The sequence below is a fragment of the Humulus lupulus genome, chromosome 7 (assembly GCF_963169125.1).
Source record: "Humulus lupulus chromosome 7, drHumLupu1.1, whole genome shotgun sequence".
In the NCBI taxonomy this organism is placed as follows: domain Eukaryota; kingdom Viridiplantae; phylum Streptophyta; class Magnoliopsida; order Rosales; family Cannabaceae; genus Humulus; species Humulus lupulus.
Genome location: NC_084799.1, coordinates 12947875 through 12968551, shown reverse-complemented (window position 1 = coordinate 12968551; position 20677 = coordinate 12947875). Strand labels below are relative to the sequence as shown.

Below are 20677 nucleotides of genomic sequence, written 5' to 3'. Positions count from 1 at the left end.
ATAATTAATAGGGAGAATTTAAAAACAACACCATACAAATAATAGTGGTTCATGATGACTATTGTGACTAAAAAATGCCAACGAATCCTTAAAAGTCTGTACTTTATTCATAATTATTATAATTAATTGGGACCTTTTGTGCTGTTGATATGTATTAACTTTCATCTTTTTGGCTTTATAATAAATTTAAATAAATAAATTAAGAGAGTTTAGACCGAAAGCAATTGATTCTAAACCCTAAACTTAATCATTAGTATAAAGATTATGTACACAATATTAGAATATTTTTGAAACCATTCCTATATATATTTATATATTCGTATCAAAATAACTTGAGAAACACATTTTTTTTTTATGTTTATTTGTTCCTCTTTGGATGAATTCAATAAAGCAAAGTTGGTACGAATGAATTATTAAGTTCATTGAACGTACGAATTGTTGGGTTTAAACAATACTACTATTAAACTAATAAAGATAAAGATGCATATTAGATTAGAGAATGGCAACTATCACTTTTCTTCTTGTTTATCATTATTTTATAAAAAAGCTCTTATCATAAATATCTTTTGAGTTATTCGTTGTTCGACAGTTCGGTTATTAAAACAAAAGGCAATCAAGTTTTGAATTCTATTATAAGTATTAATTAGGTTTTTCTTATTTTTTTCACAAATATTATAGTTTTTGAATGATTTTTGGTAGAAATTAGAAATTTCAATACATACATAATGATATAATATGTAGAAGAAAAATACTAAAATTGTCTAATAAAAATAAATAACTTTATTAAAGTTTTCAAAACTCAAAGAATTGATTCTCTTTTTCTTTTTCTTAGAGACTAATTTGCTAAAAAAAAAACAAAAACCTAAGAAGATGTTTATGCTTAAAATCCTTTCAATAATTATATAGTATGTCATTATTATTAGAATAATTGATAAAAGTTGCATAAATTTGTAAATGTCCAAGGAAAATGATTAAGTTTGTACACCCTGGTTTTCCCGCGGGCTGATTAGCAAGCTGAGCTGCTGACTAATCGTAGTTATCTCATGAACTCCCCTAAGACCGGAGCTTCTGTCGTTAGCTCGAGGAAGCCCAAAGGGCTCCCCTCCATTGTCCAAGACTGGAGCAGGCCCCCTGAAGGCCGAAGGTCGAGTCCAGTATGAAGCTCGCGTTACGAGCTGGATATGGAGCTATGACCCCTTGAGAAGTAAACACACGCAAGGTAAACGTGCATATATCAGGCATCACGTGTCTGATATCCCCCTGACTTCTCGAACACGCAGCAAGAATGTGCGTGTTCAGACACCCACGGTTGGGTTGGGCCGTGCGGCCCATTACTTCCTTACCTATTGATTTGACCACACTTTTGTGTCAGGTTTAGGAATTAATCATGAATGTCACAGAATTGATACGACAAGTAAGAAGGTCACGGGATGACCTCCCTACCAACTTCCAGGTGCCTTCTCCTATAAATATGGAAACCCTGGGAGTTGATAGGGGTTGGAAAAATAATCTCTTGTAAGAAATACTTTGTAACCAAATACTCAGTATAGATCAATAATATTGACTAGTGGAGTAGAAGGAATTTAACCTTCGAACCACTTAAAAACCGTGTCTTGAGTCACCCCTTTCGTCCTCTAAGATCATATATCTATTTCGGTTCACATTTAGCACTAATCATTTTCTCTCATTCTCTTAATTACCTGTTGGCGAAGAACCGCGTCAACAAAGTTTATAAGCAATGTTTTTTTCTTCACTTAGTATGATTATTATTATCATTTTTTTAAAATAAAAAATAAATTATATCTTCCCGTCTCAATCCTTGTATATATATATATTAAGGAAAATATTTCAGTTAAACAACAACACAAAATAGCTACTGTAACGTCCTGAATAACTATGACTATTACATTGTGTATTTTAAATAGTGCTAGACTCGCTAAACGAGTCATTTGAGCATAATCGTGTAACAAAACGTGATTAATAGTTTAGGGTTAAAATTTTTGGTCAAAATGTATAACTGTTTCATTAACATATTTATGTTCATACATGGGATCCCCAATTAATGTTTAAAAAGGGTAACTACAATTCAAAAGTTGTAACCAGTCTACCTAAACGAAAAAATAGGGTTTGACCTTAATTCCTCTGAGAAACCCTGGCCGTGGTGGTCGAGCAGCCACATGTGTACACGTTGCCATCAAAGCTCTTCAACTCATGGATGATCCAGCTTTCCTTTCTGCTTACTTGCACCACATAGCACCCGTGAGCCAATGCTCAGCAAGAAAATTAAACATGCTCATAAGTAGTCAATAATATATCATAGAATCATAATAAGCATGCCTAGCAGTAATAACCCTACTCATGCATGCATTCGATACTTATAAGTGACTATACTGTCACACAGGGGCCTGCTGCCCTAAATAAATGACTAATAAGTCATACTGGGAGCCATGTGCCCTAGGATATGGGACTAATAAGTCACCTTGGGGCCCGTTGCCCTATCATTTGTATAACCAGTCTTGGAGATGACCTAGCATACCTGGCGCTTTAATTTTCCACAACCATTGGGTGGGACAAGCGTATAATGCGCTCCTGACTAGGCCTACCCGTATCAACTAGCGCTCAGCGTGCTATTGCCGTCCATGACTTATAAGTCAAGCCTTTCTCAATCAGATAATGCAACACACATACATTATATAATATCTGTAATCAAACAATCACAAACATAATCATAATCATGCTCATTTACAGGGGCCCGAACCCTAATCAAATCTAATTTTTACAACCAGGCCAAGCTCTAATCACATACATCACGTACATGGTGCTGTTTTCTTACCTCTACTCCAAGCATAAGTTAGTTAACCACGACCCCCAAACACGATCCTATTTTTAGCCCTAGCAGTACCATAGTCACAACCATAATAAGTGATATTTATCAATATCAAGAAAATAAAGACTTCCGGACCGAGTCCTAGTCACCAAGACCTCGAATTCTACTAAACCGGGTAGTAAAATCCTTCCCGAGCCCTTAGGTTTGAGTTCTCATCACTCAAAACCTGCTTTGGCCATTTCTCCCAATGCGCGCTGTGGCACCCCCTGACGGGTCATGGCGCGCCTCAACTCAGAGAGCCCCTGACTTAACTCCCAGGGACGTTTGTCGTAGCACAGCCTTGAAGGGTCGCGGTGCAACCCTACAACCTTGTTTTTCCAGCTTTTTCCTCAAGTCAATTCTTTCCAAAATCCATCCCAAACCAATCCCAAAATCACAGTTGAGTCCTAGAACATCATTAACACATTAAACACCATCAAAACCCAACCTTAAACTTGATCAAAACCCCACCAAAACTCATAATCAAACTTTGAGCTTCAAAGCTCAAGAACACCTAAAAAACATGAGAGATTAATCAGAAAAACAAAGAGATCTCTTACCTCAATTTGTTAAGCTGCAATCCCAAGCTGCCTATACCAAAATTCTAGCTTCAATCTTCCTATTCTTAAGCCTTTCTTCCTCAAAAATCCAAAAATCCCCAAGAGGTATGAGGGAGAGAGAATAACGAGAGAGAGAATGTGAGAGAGCATATTGTTTCTATTTGTTTCCACTAGATTATGAATTAACTGAGTATATCCCTCCCTTAGGCTAGTTGTAACACCCTGGTTAGGAAAGATCATTACACTGTGTATTTTAAATAGTGCTTAACTCGCTAAACGAGTCATTAAGCCATAAATGTGCATCTAAATGTGATTAACGGTCCAGGGTTAAAAATTTCGGTAAAAAGGAATGGATATTTCATTAAAACGTTAATTTGTGCATGGGATCCCATAATAAATATTTACAAGGTTGTTTACAGTTCCAAAAAGGTCATTACAACTCAAAAGTTACAATTCGCCGACCTAAGCAGCAAAAATAGGGTTTAACCCTAGTTCCTCTGAGAAACCTTGGTCGTAGTGGTCAAGCGGCCGCATATGTACACGTCGCCACCTAAGCTCTCCAACTCATGGCTGGTCCAACTTTCCTTTCCTTTTACTTGCACCACATAGCACCCATGAGTCAATGCCCAGTAAGAAAACTTAAACATGCTCATAAGTAGTGAATAACACATTTCCAAATCATAATAAACATGCCCAGTAGTAATAACCATACTTATGCATGCATACCATTGTAAATGATTATCTGAATCATATCAGGGCTCGTTTCCCAAGTTACATAATTAATAAACCACACTAGGGCACAACCTTAGGATATGGGACAAATAAGTCACCCCGGGGCCCTTTGCCCTCTGAATAACCAGCCCTGGAGGTGGCCCAGCATACCTGACGCTTTAGTTTTTCCACGACAATCGGGTCGAACAAGTGTATAATGCGCTCCTGATTAGATCTAACAATATCGACCAGCGTTCTATGCGATATTACCGTCCTTGACTCAAAAGTCAATGTTTTTCGACCAGCGCTCATCGCTATTGTCGTCCTTGACTCATAAGTCAAGCCTTTATCAAGTGTATAATGCTAACATGCATTTATCATGTAGCAAGTATCCATGTACAAAGCACTCAACATGCTTAAATAATAATCACAAACATAATCATAATCATGCGCATTTACAAGGGTCCAAGCCATAATCAAATCTATATTCAACATTCGGGCCAAGCCCTAGTCACGTGCATCACATATTGGGGGCAGTTTTCTTACCTCAGGTCCAAGTGTAATATAAAATAAGAACGACCTTCGAGCACAATCCTGATCCCGAGCCCCTAGCGATAACATAGTCACAACCAAGTATAGAATCCCGTCATTAACAAGCAAACACAGGCTTCCGGGCCAAGTTCTAGCCTCTGAGACATCGAATTCTACTAAACAGGGTAGTAGGATCAATCCCGAGCCCTAAGGTTTGAATTCCCGCACTCAAAACCTTCATTGGCCAAAAACTCACATTTACGCCATGACGCACCCTATTAGGACCGCGACGCCCCACCATTTGGAGCTACGCCTCTCACAACAATGAGCCCAGCCCCAAACACATTGGACATGGGCCGCGACGCTACCCAACTTCGAAAAACTGCTAGACGTCTGAGTTCATGAGGGCCGCGGCGTGACCCCGCAAACTCAATTTTCTCAGCCAAAAACCCTCTAAAAAATCACCCTAAATCCGTACCAAACTAACCATTCAATCATACAACATCCCTAGAACCTCTCAAGCTTCAAAACTTGCGGTTCCGATAGATCAAAAACTCACCAAACCGTAAAATCCAAATCAAAACTCAAGAAACTTAAGAAAACAGAAACTTGGGAATTCAAAGCTTGAATTACCTCTGATCATGTCATTTTTCCGCTAAATCCTTCAGGTATCAAGCTTCTAATCTTCACTAGAATCATTATGACTCTAACTTGGCTTAAATCTGAGCCCTAAAACTCGAGTTTCCTTCGAAAATGCTAACGACGTCAGATGCAAGAACGGGAATGAGAGAACGAGAGTGTTGAACGTACTTTTGTATATGACAGGTTACTTAGGGCATAAGTTGTTGGATTAGCTTACACAAGATCTTTATTTATTTTCATGTATATCTAATATTAAACAAATTAATACAAGATAGCCTAAAACATGTTTCTAAAATTGAATTCAAAGATAAACAAATAATAGAATACTTACAGTATACGCAACAGAATTAAAGAGTCTTTCCTTCAGTTTCTCTAACTCTTGTATCCTCTCTGTCGCAGAGTATTATCAAGAAACTGAACCGATCTTCTATTTTCTTCACAATCTTCCAATGTATCCTTAGAGCCATCTAGACTAGTGTGGGCAATTCTCAACACATGAGATAGATATAGAGAGAATAACAGAAACTAAAAAAGAGGCTTAGAAAATGACTTGTGTTTAGAGAGAATCTAAAACTATCAAAAAATCTGACTTGTGACTTCTATGTCGTCTCAGATCTTAACTTATGACTTCTCTCTAAGTACTATTTTTATAGACTCAATTAGGACATTTAATTTAATTAAAAAAATAAATAAAATAACAGCCATTTTGAAGCCCTAGGTCGAAATTATCATGGGCTATAGGCCCGTGAAATTTCCCATTTGATTATAAGCCCATTGGACATAAAATCAAGGCATGTATTATTTTCTATTGATTTAATTAATCAAATAATTATTTAAATCCTTTATCAAATTAATTATTCATAATTTGAACCTTGATTTAAACTTATTTATTAATTTAGATATCAATTTATCTGAATTAATAAATCTGCCATAATTTCTCTTTTCTTCTCAAAATTACACAACTCTGTGAAACTATCCAAAATTGACCTGGTCAACTTTGATAATTCTAATTGATGATTAAATCAATTAATTGAGACTATCTAGATGACTTTATCCAAGGTACAATGGGGACCATGGGCCTATGAAATCAAGCTCCAATAAGTTATCATAAATCTAACAAATAAATTTACTAACTTATTAATTCCTCGTGACTCCACTATAGACTCGGAAATGCACTCTTGAATTCATAGAACGCTCTATAACAAATATAGATACGCTATTAATTATCCATTGTTACAACCATAATTGCCACTCAATCCTCTATAGACGGTCTACAATGAGATAGGACTAAAATACCGTTTTACCCCTCATTGTATTTTATCCTTAAAACACTTAGTTCCTTGTAAATGATATTTCAGTAAACTAATTTAATTACTGAAATGAGATCTCTATCATTTAACACCTTGAACCAAGCTAAAAGGAAACCATCGTTTCACTTCTTCATCAAAAGCTATAGATGTTCATATCTATGATTAACACTCCCACTCAATTATACTACCGAGTTCCCAAGATGTAAGTATGGGCTAGTCTGTAGGGTAAGCTGGTAACGAACAAGTCAAAGAACTCAACTAATACAATCAATTAGAATAATAACCACTCAGAATTAAGATTGAATTGACCTATGGTCAACTATATGATATGACTAGAATAGATAATAACGTTATGTTTACTTGTCTTATCAACTGTCAATATTGGTCCAATCCGATGTAACAAATACATCCGATCTTATCTACTTTGCTAATGTTCTGGAAAGAACATAACACTATAATGTGTAAGTAGATCATATCGTAGATTGGCAAGTAAGTGTAAATCATGGGCACTGACTAATCTTAGGACTAACTTATTTTGAACATATAATCATATTTATATTCCATTGTGATTACGTCACTATAAATAAGATTAGCTATATGCTCGTGATTTAATAGAATTTTATATTAGACAAATAATCATGAAAATAAAACATGTGAGCAAAGTGATTGACCAAATCAAAAAATGATTTCTATTCTTTTATTGATAATAAAATGAGATTACAAAGAATTTGAGTTTTAATTAGGGCATAAAACCCCAACATAAGAACATAAAACAAATCCCAAGGCTTGGGGTCCCAAAAACGCCCCCGAGGGTAAAATAGTCAAAATCCTCATAATTTCCTCCTGATCTCACTAACTCCAAATATATCATCAAATATTCATTCCCATTACCCAATATCTCGGTAATGTACTAAATATCCAAAATTCCCATTGCCTCACCCTGAGTCAAGTATTAATCTCATTATGGCTTTCCTGCTAACTTGCTCCCTAAGATCGCCTCGTGCCGAGTAACCCAAACATATCCACATAATAATGTGGTCTCACACATATATCACATATATGCCAAATATACACATAACATACAAAATTACAAAAATTTCCCTTCTGATAAGAAACGAGCCCACGTGCATATTTAATACATTTAAACATGCCTATTAAGTCATATTATAATATAACTCACATAATTATGCAATGATACACATATATATCACACAACCACATAGTTTCCATAATTTGCCATCTTGGACCCCTAATCAAGGCCCTAAGTCTTATTAGGTAATTTGGGACGTTACACTAGTAATGACTGAAATACCCCCGATTAAGCTTACTTCCTTTAGTGCCCTTATCGGCGAAATGGTCATTTACCACCACTTTTCACTAATCTCCAAATTATCTCATATTTTCCCAATTAATTATAATATCCCAAACACTCATCAAATAATTTTCTCATTACCCGATAAATCTTGGTAATGCACTAAATTACCAAAATACCCATAGGCTCACTCCGAGCCAGGTATTTAATCCCGTTATGATTAGACCACTAACTTGCTCCTTAGGATCGCCTCGTGCATAATAATCCAAATATATCCACATAATAATGTGGTCTGAGTTATATAACACATATATACTCAAATATGCCATCAATGAGCCAAAATCACAAAAATGCCATTCTAATAAGAAAAGTGCCCACATGCATGAAAATACAATCATATTATAATATAACCCATAAAATTCATATATTCATGCACGTCATCACATAATAATGCAATTAATCAGTTATTGCCCTCCTGACCATCTAATCAAGACACTAAGCCTTATTAGAGAATTTGGGGGCGTTACAGTTACAAAATAATAAATATATCAACCTTATAGACTTAAAATGGAGTTGAGGGTATAACCCAAGGCCACCTAGTGCAAGCTTTGTTTTTCAAAGCTTCATTAGCTAAACAATGAGGTAAGCCATTAGGAAACCTAACTCAAACTTATAACCCATAAACTCAGCACTAGGAACAAGAACGAACAAGAGCTCTAATACTCTCAATAAAACCATCAAGGTCCGAACAAAAGTTGTCCTTGTTATTTTGTAAGTTTACAACAACCAAACAACCTAATTCAATCTGAATGTTTCTCAACTTCAAGTCCCCAACAACCTTCATACCTCTCTTAATGGCCCAAAGTTCTGCAACGAATGGTTTAAAGGGTCTCTGAATACATTCCGCTCTTGCATGGTGCACAAAACTATTAGAATTTCCAAAAACTACACAAACACTACAACAACTACCAATAATGTCAACTCTGACATCAACATCGATCCCACATCAAAAGTCTGCAATCGTTTCACCTGTTTAATGGAAGAAGGGTGTTTACTATCCTTTTTAAACACAACATGAATACGAGAAATCTATTCAATTGCGTATGCAATTGACTGATTCACACTACCATTACCATGTTTTAGAGTGAAAATCGAGATCGATATAGTCTTGAAGCTTATGATCACGAATAGCTCCTAAAACTTGAGGATGCCAGAGCCAGAAATTATCACTGTTAAGCTTGACAGAAAGATTGTGAGTAAACACAACAAGGGAAAACAAACCAGAAGATCCAGTTGGATTTACAGAAGCCATAGCAAAATAACAACAAGCGAAAGTAGCAACAAGAAACAAAGTGCAACAACAAATTTTTTTGGGGGAAAACAAAGAATAATGAGAGAACAGGCGAGAAAATGTTGCTCGGATTAGGCTTTATAAACTTTTGTTTGTATTACAACTCAATGAAAAAAATCATACAAGTAAATCAATCTCATAGAATAGTTAAACACAATGGATAAAAGTTTAGAGTAGACCTTCCTTGAAGAACAAAACCCTAGGGGTATAAAATCACAAGCTATGATTTTATGTGAGAAACAAAAGTGACAAGGCTTGACACGAATGAAGATTTGTAGTCCAAAAATCTCTATTCCTAGTCTTCCCTTTGAAGATGCTTGAAGTTACAACAAGTGGAATGAGATTGAGATTCACAAGCCTTGGATCTTCATGCAATTCAAGCTTTCTTGATAAAGATTTTTGGAGAAAACTAGTAATCTTGGAGCTAGAGAGAGTTCTTCATTAGCGAGAGAAATAGGTGAGAGATCAAGTCACCAATTAACTCATTTTAACACCTCAAAAAGTATAAGATCCTTATTAGACTCAACCAATGAGATTAGAGCATTTAAATTTAAGTTTTGGACCTAAAACACCTAACCGTATGAACATTCCGTAATGGACCAAGCGACGCATTTCCTAGCACCAGGTGATACGTTGCCCTATAGCAAGCGACACGTCGCCTGATACTTCTCTCTCTAGGGTTTTGAGAGCCCAGGCGATGCCTCTATAATACGGCTCCAAGAGGTGTCTCAAAACACCTCCAAATGCTCCCAATTTTTTTGGGTAACCTTATATACTCTAAATAGACATTTTGTACCGAAATGTTTGATTTAAAAAATGCCTATACTCAAAATCAACTTTTACAATTCCACCATGTATTTAACCAATCTCAACAAATGTGAGCAAGGGCGAGGAAATTTGGGGAATCGAAAGAGAGGATCACAATGGCACTGATACTATATTAGAGAAATGTCTTTTTAGAGTGAAACTGATTCTCATTACTTAATAAGCTTATACATAGCTATATATACATAGTGTTGACTGTGTTTTTAGCCAACGACGTGAGAATGTCAAATACGACAAACCTTCAAGAGAATTTAAATAACACAGACAGTTTAATTAAGAAAAGTAAATAACACACAAGATTTTTATAGTGGTTCAGCCCCGATCAGTCGGTAATAGTCTAATCCACTTAGAGTTGTGATTATAGATCTGTACTCAAGATCAGATGGACTGAGCCAACTGAGTTTCTTCAGTACAGATTGCAAAAATACAAGAATCTTTTCAAATACCAGCACTTTCTCTCTCTAGAATACTCAGACCCAAAATTTCTCTCTCTAGAATAGTCAGACCCAAATTCTCCCAAAAGTCTAGAAAGAAGAAGCAGAAGCCCCTCTCTAATCCCATAAGCCCTCTATTTATAGGCTTAGGGTCATACATCTGATATCCCTAGAATCGGGATATTTTATTATGTTTATTACATTTAAATTACAAAAAACATTCAAAATGTAACAAAACCCCCAATTTGTGGGAAGAATGAGAGATTCCCGCGTATCTTGTTGAAGCTGTTTCTGGGAATCTTGACTTAGTCCTCCTCTAGCTAGTTGATCCACCTCTCCTACTGGCCACTCATGCAAGTGCTGGTTGGACATGTGCATGGTGGTAGGACATACACTTGTTGGTAGGACAAACATTTGCTGGTCGGACATGTGCATGGTGGTAGGACATGCACTCCTCTCCTCTAATATGGCACTCTCCTCTAGCGTGCCATGTCTCTCCTCTAACATGGCACTCTCCTCTAGCATGCCATTTCTTTATTTGGACAACCATGCACTGGTTGGACATATGCATATAGACCAAATTCTTGGGCTCTCCTCGGACCTCATCCTTGGGGTCTCCTAGGACCACTCTCTTGGGGTCTCCTAGGACCACATCCCTGGGGTCTCCTAGGACCACTCTCTTGGGTTATCCTAGGATGCACTCTCCTTAGCTCCCTTAGGACCACCCCCTTGGGGTCTCCTCGGACCACACCCTTGGGATCTCCTAGGATGCACTCTCCTTAGCTCTCCTAGGACCACCCCCTTGGGGTCTCCTCGGACCGCACCCTTGGAATCTCCTAGGATGCACTTGGCTTGGTTATGACATCTTTCAAGTAGTCCAAACTCTTCACCAGTCTACCGGGTCACTTTATCACAACTCTGAGGAGTCAATGTATTTATTGACTATTAATTTGTCTTTTACTGACCATGCATTGCCACTTGTCACCTTTATTGCCACGTCATTGATCTTCAATTTGTGGGGATAACACATAGTATTAGTTAGAAGGGCTGGGTTGTACAAATAACCATTTAGGGGTCGTTTGATATGTAGAAAATGGAGACAAGAATGAGAATTTGAACACTTTCTCATGTTTGGTATTGAGTTTGAGTTTTTCTAACCTGGGAAACTGTAGTACAAGAATTTTTATTTTTACCTGATTCTGGGTTCAAGTGAAATCCATTTGACAACTGATTTTCAGATACCCAATAAAATGAAACACTTCAAAATTATTATTATTTTTAAAAAAAAAATTAAACCAATAATTTTTTAGTTATTTTATTTTTGAAGCTTATAATATAAAAACAAATATACATATATCAACTATAAAACGATAAATAATATTTCTTTATTTAAAGAAATTACTTTAGTTTAAAATAACAAATGAAATATTATTAAAAATAGAATAAAGGTATTTTTGTATTTTTTTAAATTATACTTGATTCTAGTATTTAATTATTGTTGTTTAACACACAAATTGTGATAACCACTAAGTAATAGTTGTAGTAAAAGTCAAACAGTCGATCCACAATGAGGTAACCTAAAACCAAAAGATTAGTAGAAAAAACACAAAAAGTTAGTGACATGTAATAAATGGAAATGAAAATAGATTTGAGATTTTTTGTTGTCTTTTTGGTGAAATGATAAAATGAGACAAGTCAAGTGAAATAAAAATAAGATGTGATTAAGAGTTGAAAAGTAGAAAGGTCTCAAGAATCATCCATATGCTTGTATAGTTACTTAGTTACTTGATTTACAAAACTACACAAGTAAATAGTTCACATTCCAACATTTAGTTGGAAAATTTAACATTAAAGTCCATATTATTTTCTAACAAAAGTTCATTTGAGTTATAAAGTTCTTTACTTTAGGAGCACAATTTGAATCTTATGAAAAGTCCAAAAATGACAAAATACCCAAGAGCAATAATGCAATAGAAGATTAGACATAAAATTATGTATCAATATTACTTTTACTAATTAGAAACACATAGAAAGAGCATGACTAATCCCATATATTATTAGCACATGTAAATAAAGATAACAAAGTAAAGATGAGGTTGAAAGAACATAAACAACTCAAATGCATTATATTAAGAACATAGTAAAACAAAGTAGCAAAATAACATTACTAGCATATGGAATCATCCCTAACCTTCTAGGAAGATTAGACCATTATGCTCATCATTCTCAAAAAATTCTAACAAGAAAGTATGAGAAGAAAGTGAGTAGAAATTTTGCTATAGTTTCTTTACTCTAAAAATTACATACCAAATGCGAAAGAATAGTCCATATTTATAGAATAAGAAATGGACTAAAAAGAAATTAAACTACAAATGAGGTTTACAAAATAAATCTGAAACATTAATAATAAAATATGATTTTGAAAAAATCAAATCTTATTACTAATATTAACCTAGCTATTTTAGTGAATGGTCATCATACACAATTTTCTAAATTAATACAAAATGTCAACTTTAAACCTCAAAATGGAAGGGTCCAAGGCCCAAAGTGCACACAAAATGGGTTGGAAACGCAATGTGGCAGCTGGTGGGGTTTGACCAATTCGCAGCCAGTGGGAGCACGCCACGTGGCGCGGCTGGGCAAGGGAAAGGAGCAGACATGGGAGGGTGGAGCTTGGCCGGGTTTCGCAGGTCAGACGCAGGTGGGCGAAGCTGGGCCGGGTCTCTGGGTCACGCGGGTCGCTGGGCTACTAGAGGAGGCAGGGGCTGGAGACATGGCAGGCGCGGGTTGAACCAAGTGGCGTGCTGGGGCATTGTGGGCCGCATGGGAGAGAAGCGGGCATGTGCCTAGTGCAATTTGGGCTTTTTGTTTAAAAAAATGTCATTTTTCTATTCTCTTTTTTCAGATTTAATTGTTTTCTTTTCTATTCATTTCATAGTGCCAAAATATATTTTATTTTCTGCAAAATATAAATATATTAAATTTAGATTAAATATTTCCAATGTAATAATACATCACATTAGTTACATGAAAATATTAATTAAAACTTAATTTATTTTGACAATTAAAATCAACAAATGTACATTTTTGACCCTTAGTCAACTGTATTTTTTAATTTTGTTAAAAAAACATTTCACGAGTAAAATTGTTTATAAATTATAATCTAAGGAAAAATTTAGTAATTTTTTAAAATGTCATTTGCTATTTATATATTATTTATTATTTTGATGAAATATATATTATATTAATTTTATGAAAATATGAAAACTTAGACATATTCTTATGCACAAAGTGATATTCTCATAAATTTATGATTCTAGTACTCAACCAAACACAGTGATGTAAGTTTCCAGACTATGAGATTATCCTCTTTAACTTTTCTAATAATATGAAAAATGTGAACTTCTCGTACCAAACTAACTAATAACTAATTATAGATTAGTTAGAGTAAAAACTAATTACAGTTAACTCCTAACACCATGAACAAAGTTGTCTCTAGCATTCCAACAAAGAACTCAAACTCATCTTTATCAACCCTATCTAAAATGCAAATTATCTTAGTTTTTGGCTTGTTTGTTTAGCAGCTTCCCAAGGTTACTCCTTTTGCAAATGGTGCTATTAGAGGAGCAACTCCAAATTGCTCGAAAAGGGCCATCGTTGAGCCCACCACTGTATCTCACACATCTCGGATGGGTAGGAACGTTCTTGCAAAACAACACAGTTAGTGGGAGCCAAGCATGACTTAGCTTCCAAAAAAAGTGTTTGATCTTATTTGATACTCTCAATTTTCATAAACGGCTCCACCATGACCCGGTTTTACTCATATCCGAGACTTCAACCTTATCATTTTCCATCTCCATAAAATTTATCAAAAATTCTATTTCGCCAAAATATTATTATAAGACATTGAATTTTAATAATGCGCATAAAGCACTAAAAACAATAATTTGCCAAAAATCTAAAAATATATATTATATTAAAAATGGTAGGCACAATTTTTTCATCATAGCCGACTAGATGTTAAAACTCTAAGAAAAGGACCATTCATGAAAATGGTGACTGAGATTTTCAGAGATCAAGGTTCGTATATATCGTATGTGGTCTCATTTGTTCCTTCTTTCTTTCTTTCTTTTTAAAAAAAAATAATAATAATAATGACAATCTTCAAAGTATTTTACACGTGCAAAAGAGCGGGAAGAAAATTCAATATGTTGTAGATAAAGGAGGCATATATGTATTTATTATAATTTTTTTAAAATTTTGTTTTTTTCATCTTAAATCTGATTCTATTTGGACCACACCAAAATTCCTTTTATTACTCCTTCATTTGTGTCCATCAAATTTTAACTTTTTGGGTCTAGACTATTTTCAGCTTTTGCCTCCGACACTCAACCTTTTTATTAATTATTTGATAATTAGAAAATAAAAATAAAATCCAGGTGGGCCTAAGACTTGTGCTGGACTTTAGGCTAGAGGCCCACTAACGCTAAAGACTGATGGACTAGATTGAGTGGGATAGTTGGGTTGCGTGGTGGGCCGAGTGTTTTATGACCCACTTTAAGATGATCTCAGTCCACAACGTACTGGGCCATATTTTCAGGTTGACACAGACTCTGTCCCACTCAATTCATTGAACGGGCCCGTTTCATTATCCATGCTTCTCCTAACAAGTTTTACTTTTCAACATATTTTAATTTTTACCACATGTGATGGTGGCAAATGAATGGCCTACTATACATCTCATATTGGTCATCTATCTAAGTATTCTTTCTTATTAGTCATTCATGCTTGAAATATTATTTTTTCGATTGTGTTGAGGAACGGAGATACAAATATTTTTTACGGGTGAAAAGTTAAAAAATATAATTAACAGGACAAACATGTATTTTTTTATAAAAGACCGAGGGAGGCGGGGGAGGCTCCTCTCACCTAGTGTGTCGAATCGTCCTTGATTGTGCTTTTGTTCTAAGTTAGGCCTTGGTGCTAGTGAAGCTTTTGAATATCTATCAAGAAAGTACCTTTCCATCCCACCTTTGATATAAATAGATTGTTAAAAATAAGATTGGGTTAGAGCTATATCTCTCGAGATTTGATTATATGGGTATATGTGCATGTAATTTTTTAAACAGAAATTTAGAATATTTATGACATTATTTTTGCAAAATAAATTATAAAAAAATTATATGGGTTTATTGGGGAATCGTTTCTTTTTCATTTAAAAATATATAGATTTTGATTTGCAATTTTTTTTTAAAATGTGGTATTTAAAAAAAATTAAAAATAAAGCAAGTCTCATAATTGTTATGTTTTATTTTAAAAAACATTAATATAATCATTTACAAAAATTGTTGTAAAATTTAGTAAATGTATTAACATAAAAGATATAGAAAATTGAGAAAAATCGAAAATAACCCGGAGAAAGAAAGTTTAAATTCTAAATGTAAATAAAGAAGAGGGAGAGATTACTGAATAAAAATGAAAATACGTATTTAAAAAAATATATATATATTTATACAAGTATATTTATCAATTTTAACATCTTACTAAATTTTTAAAATTACAATTTTAAAGTTTTATTAATTTATTTCAAGCATACGATATATATGAAATCTATCATATATATCTAATATAAGATAAAAACATGAACCGGACATACATTATAGATTCTAAAATTGAAAAAAAGATAATATTAAAGCTAAAAATTGTGAAAATAAATATATTTAGTTTAAATCTACCCAATTTTATCCCAAACTTCCAAAAATACCCTTCCCCACGTGTTCTCTTCTAAAAACAATATCACCGATTACCATTCCCTCTAACCTTCTACACCACCATCCATCAACAGGTATTTATATGTTCGTTACCTTTACTGGCTTGTTAATGAAATTACAGATTTTTCACTCTCTAAACTATTATTTCGCTCTAAAAGTTCTGTGCTTTTTTTTCTTAGATTTTTTCTCTTGTTTCTTCTTTATCTTCTCTCTTGAATCTATAAGTATTGCTATATAAATTTGAGCTTCTGTAACTGACTGTTGATATATTGCGCAGTTAAAGTTTGATATTTGGGAATTTGGGTTCTCAGGATGGTGAAGCTAACAATGATTGCTCGGGTTACTGACGGTCTTGCACTAGCAGAGGGACTCGATGATGGCCGTGATATTAGAGATGTTGAATTTTACAAACAGCAAGTCAAAGCTTTGTTTAAGAACCTCTCAAGAGGCGAAAATGAGCCGTCAAGGATGTCACTTGAAACTGGGCCTTACATCTTCCAGTATCCTTGTGTGTTGTGTCTCTGTTGTCCCCTCTATTTGCTCGTTCATTATTTCATTAATTATTTGTTACATTGAAATTTTCGCGAATTTATTTATTATCATACAGAATTTTCAATTAAGACACTCAAATAGTGGTGACTCTTTTGCTTACTGTCGGACTAATTCAGAGACCTCTGCCTTTTCTGAGCCTACAGATGATCAAAGCTATTCAAGTGAGCCTTTTCCTTCATGTTGGCACGCCTTGAAGTCCTTAAAGTCTGGCGCCGGAGTTAATAACCATTCTGTTCTTACCAGACTAGGCATGAAGCAACACGAGTCTCTAGTTGGTGATCACAAACTCAATGATCAAGAAGTGTTGGATTCAGGTGTGTTTTGATAGCCTTTTCAAGTTATTTTTTATACTAACTAGTTTTGTCTTAAAGACATAGGAATATACTGACTTGAGTGAATGGAATTTATGGCAGAACTTGAGTTGATGAAAGAAAGATTTGCAAAACTTTTGCTCGGTGAAGACATGTCCAGGAGTGGGACTGGAGTTTGTACTGCAATTACTATCTCAAATTCCATAACCAATTTCTATGGTAAATTAAATCTTCTATTGAGATTAAGAAAATATGACTATTTTCTCTTTCTTGTTTCAATCTCACATCTCTTTTTATATTCAGCTACTGTTTTTGGACAAAATTTGAGACTAGAGCCTCTAAATTCTGAGAAGAGAGCTAAGTGGAAGAGAGAAATGGACTGCCTTCTATCTGTATGTGATTGCATAGTAGAATTCATCCCCGCCACATCACAAAATTTGAGAGATGGAACAGCCTTAGAGGTATATACATACATGAATGATTCATGGGCTGAAATTAAATTCATTTGGTTCTGCTCTACTCTTGCTTGTTATGAACCTTTTTCATATATATTTGTTTCCCTTTTATTCTCTCAGATAATGACAAGTAGACCAAGAGCTGATATTTATATAAACCTGCCAGCTTTGAGAAAGCTTGACACAATGCTTATTGTAAGGATCTCTATCAAAGGGTCCAAGTGATATTTTGCACCATCTTTTACTGAAATACAGTAGCTTGGTTTCCTATCAGAGTCTAATATATACATGAATTCTTTGGTAGGAAATATTGGACAGTTTCCAAGACAGAGAATTCCGGTATGCAGAACAAAGAATTTCAATTCTTTCTTTATTTTTTTTCAAGTGAATCTGTTTTAGTCTAATGTTACATTTTGATGTTACAGATAATAGTGTTGAGTACATGCCATTCCTTCTTTCGCTTGTCTTTTTCTTGAATGGTGGAGTTTGGACTGTCTATGCTGTACTTGCAAAAGACACATTTGTTGGAGTAAGTTACATTCTAATATCATATATCTTATCCTATAGAAACAAATTTTTTCCTCATTTTTTGGGTTATTAAGTCAAAATATTGGTCAACTAATTGGATAAATGAAATGGATATATTATCTATTGTGTGCAGATACCAAATGGGACTGCATTATTCCTTGGAAGTCTTCAGCAGGTTCTCTATGCAATATAATGGAAGCCAAAGTTTAAATTTTAAGCCATTTGGTTTAAAATTATAAAGATTTTGAATTACAATCATACATTAAATTATATATATTAAAGGAGAGTATGTTTATGATTTAAGCCTAAATGATTAAAACTTAAAAATTGTGGAAAATTTTTTGATATCATTTACGATTAGTGGTTCATATTTTTAGCCATTTAAGACTTGCAGTTTAAAATTTAAGACAAGAGGTTTAAATTTCAAACCTAGGAGTTTAAAGATACTTTATTTATAATTTAAGCTTAAATTGATAAAAATTTATAAATTGGGGTTTAAATTTGATGTCATTTAAGCCTTATGGTTCAAATATATAAATAGTGGTATAAATTTTAAGCCATTTGGTTTAAAATTATAAAGATTTTGTATCAAATTAACACATTACATTATATAGATTAAAAGAGAGTATGCATATGATTTAAGCCTAAAGGATTAAAATTTAAACCTTGTGGTAAAAATTTTGATGTCATTTAAGTTTAGTGGTTCATATTTTAAGTCATTTAAGGCTTGCGGTTTAAATTTTAAGGCAAGTGGTTTAAATTTTAAGCCTTGTGGTTTACATTTAAAGCTTAGTGGTTTAAATTTCAAACCAAGGGGTTTAAAGATACTTGATTTATAATTTAAGCTTAAATGGATAAAAATTTATAAATTGTGGTTTTAATTTGACGTCATTTAAGCCTCGTGGTTCAAATTTATAAATATTGATTTAAATTTTAAGTCATTTGGTTTAAAATTATAAAGATTTTGTATTAGATTCACACATTACATTATATAGATTAAAAGCGAGTATGTTTATGATTTAAGCCTAAATGATTAAAACTTAAACCTTGTGGATTAAATTTTGATACCATTTAAGTTTAGTGGTTCATATTTTAAGCCATTTAAGGCTTGCAGTTTAAATTTTAAGGCAAGTTGTTTAAATTTTAAGTCTTGTGGTTTAAATTTAAAGCTTAGTGGTTTAAAGATACTTGATTTATAATTTAAGCTTAAATGGATAAAAATTTATAAATTGTGGTTTAAATTTGATGCCATTTAAGCCTTGTGGTTCAAATTTATAAATAGTGATTTAAATTTTAAGCCATTAGGTTTAAAATTATAAAGATTTTGTATTAGATTCACACATTACATTATATAGATTAAAAGAGAGTATGTTTATGATTTAAGCATAAATGATTAAAACTTAAACCTTGTGGATTAAATTTTGATGTCATTTAAGTTTAGTGGTTCACATTTAAGTCATTTAAGGTTTGCAGTTTAAATTTTAAGGCAAGTTGTTTAAATTTTAAGCATTGTGGTTTAAATTTAAAGCTTGGTGGTTTAAATTTCAAACCTAGGGGTTTAAAGATACTTGATTTATAATTTAAGCTTCAATGGAATATTTTTTATAAATTGTGGATTAAATTTGATGCCATTTAAGCCTTGTGGTTCAAATTTATAAATAGTGATTTAAATTTTAAGTCATTTAGTTTAAAATTATAAATATTTTGTATTAGATTCACACATACCATTATATATATTAAAAGAGAGTATGCCTATGATTTAAGTCTAAAGGATTAAAACTTAAACCTTGTAGATTAAATTTTGATGCCATTTAAGTTTAGTGGTTCATATTTTAAGCCATTTAAGGCTTGCGGTTTAATTTTTAAGGCAAGTGGTTTAAATTTTAAGCCTTGTGGTTTAAATTTAAAGCTTAGTAGTTTAAATTTCAAACCTAGGGTTTAAAGATACTTGATTTATAATTTAAGCTTAAATGGATAAAAATTTATAAATTGTGGTTTAAATTTGATGCAATTTAAGCATTGTGGTTCAAATATATAAACAATGATTTAAATTTTAAATCATTTGGTTTAAATTTATAAAGATTTTGTATTAGATTCACACAAAACATTATATATATTAAAAGATACTATGCATATGATTTAAGCCTAAATGATTAAAACTTAAACCTTGTGGATTAAATTTTAATGCCATTTAAGTTTAGTGGTTCATATTTTAAGCTATTTAAGGCTTGTGGTTTAAATTTTAAGCCTTGTGGTTTAAATTTAAAGCTTAGTGGTTTAAATTTTAATCATAGGGGTTTAAAGATACTTGATTTATAATTTACGCTTAAATGGATAAAAATTTGTAAATTGTGGTTTAAATTTGATATCATTTAAGCCTTGTGGTATTTATAAATTGTGGTTTAATTTTTAGCCATTTGGTATAAAATTATAAAGATTTTGTATTAGATACACACATAACATTATATAGATTAAAAAAGAGTATGTTTATGATCTAAGCCTAAAGGATTAAAACTTA

The 20677-nt window shown here is 33.4% G+C and overlaps 1 protein-coding gene across 1 annotated transcript; it reads left to right on the top strand.

The window, feature by feature from the left end:
- The first annotated feature begins 16363 nt into the window (after window positions 1-16363).
- LOC133791391 (rop guanine nucleotide exchange factor 3-like) lies at window positions 16364-18019 on the top strand. The gene is made up of 5 exons (XM_062229321.1): window positions 16364-17179; window positions 17279-17395; window positions 17480-17637; window positions 17752-17826; window positions 17936-18019. The coding sequence occupies exons 1-5, from the start codon at window positions 16687-16689 to the stop codon at window positions 18017-18019; spliced, it is 927 nt and encodes a 308-aa protein (XP_062085305.1). The 5' UTR covers window positions 16364-16686.
- Window positions 18020-20677: the final 2658 nt, after the last annotated feature.

Bases quoted from the DNA above. Each gene is read 5' to 3' on its own strand.
- LOC133791391 (XM_062229321.1), top strand. From the start codon at position 16,687: ATGATGGCCGTGATATTAGAGATGTTGAATTTTACAAACAGCAAGTCA. The intron at 17,396-17,479 runs GTAAATTAAATC...TTTTATATTCAG, and splicing joins TTCCATAACCAATTTCTATG to CTACTGTTTTTGGACAAAAT. The intron at 17,638-17,751 runs GTATATACATAC...TTATTCTCTCAG, and splicing joins GAGATGGAACAGCCTTAGAG to ATAATGACAAGTAGACCAAG.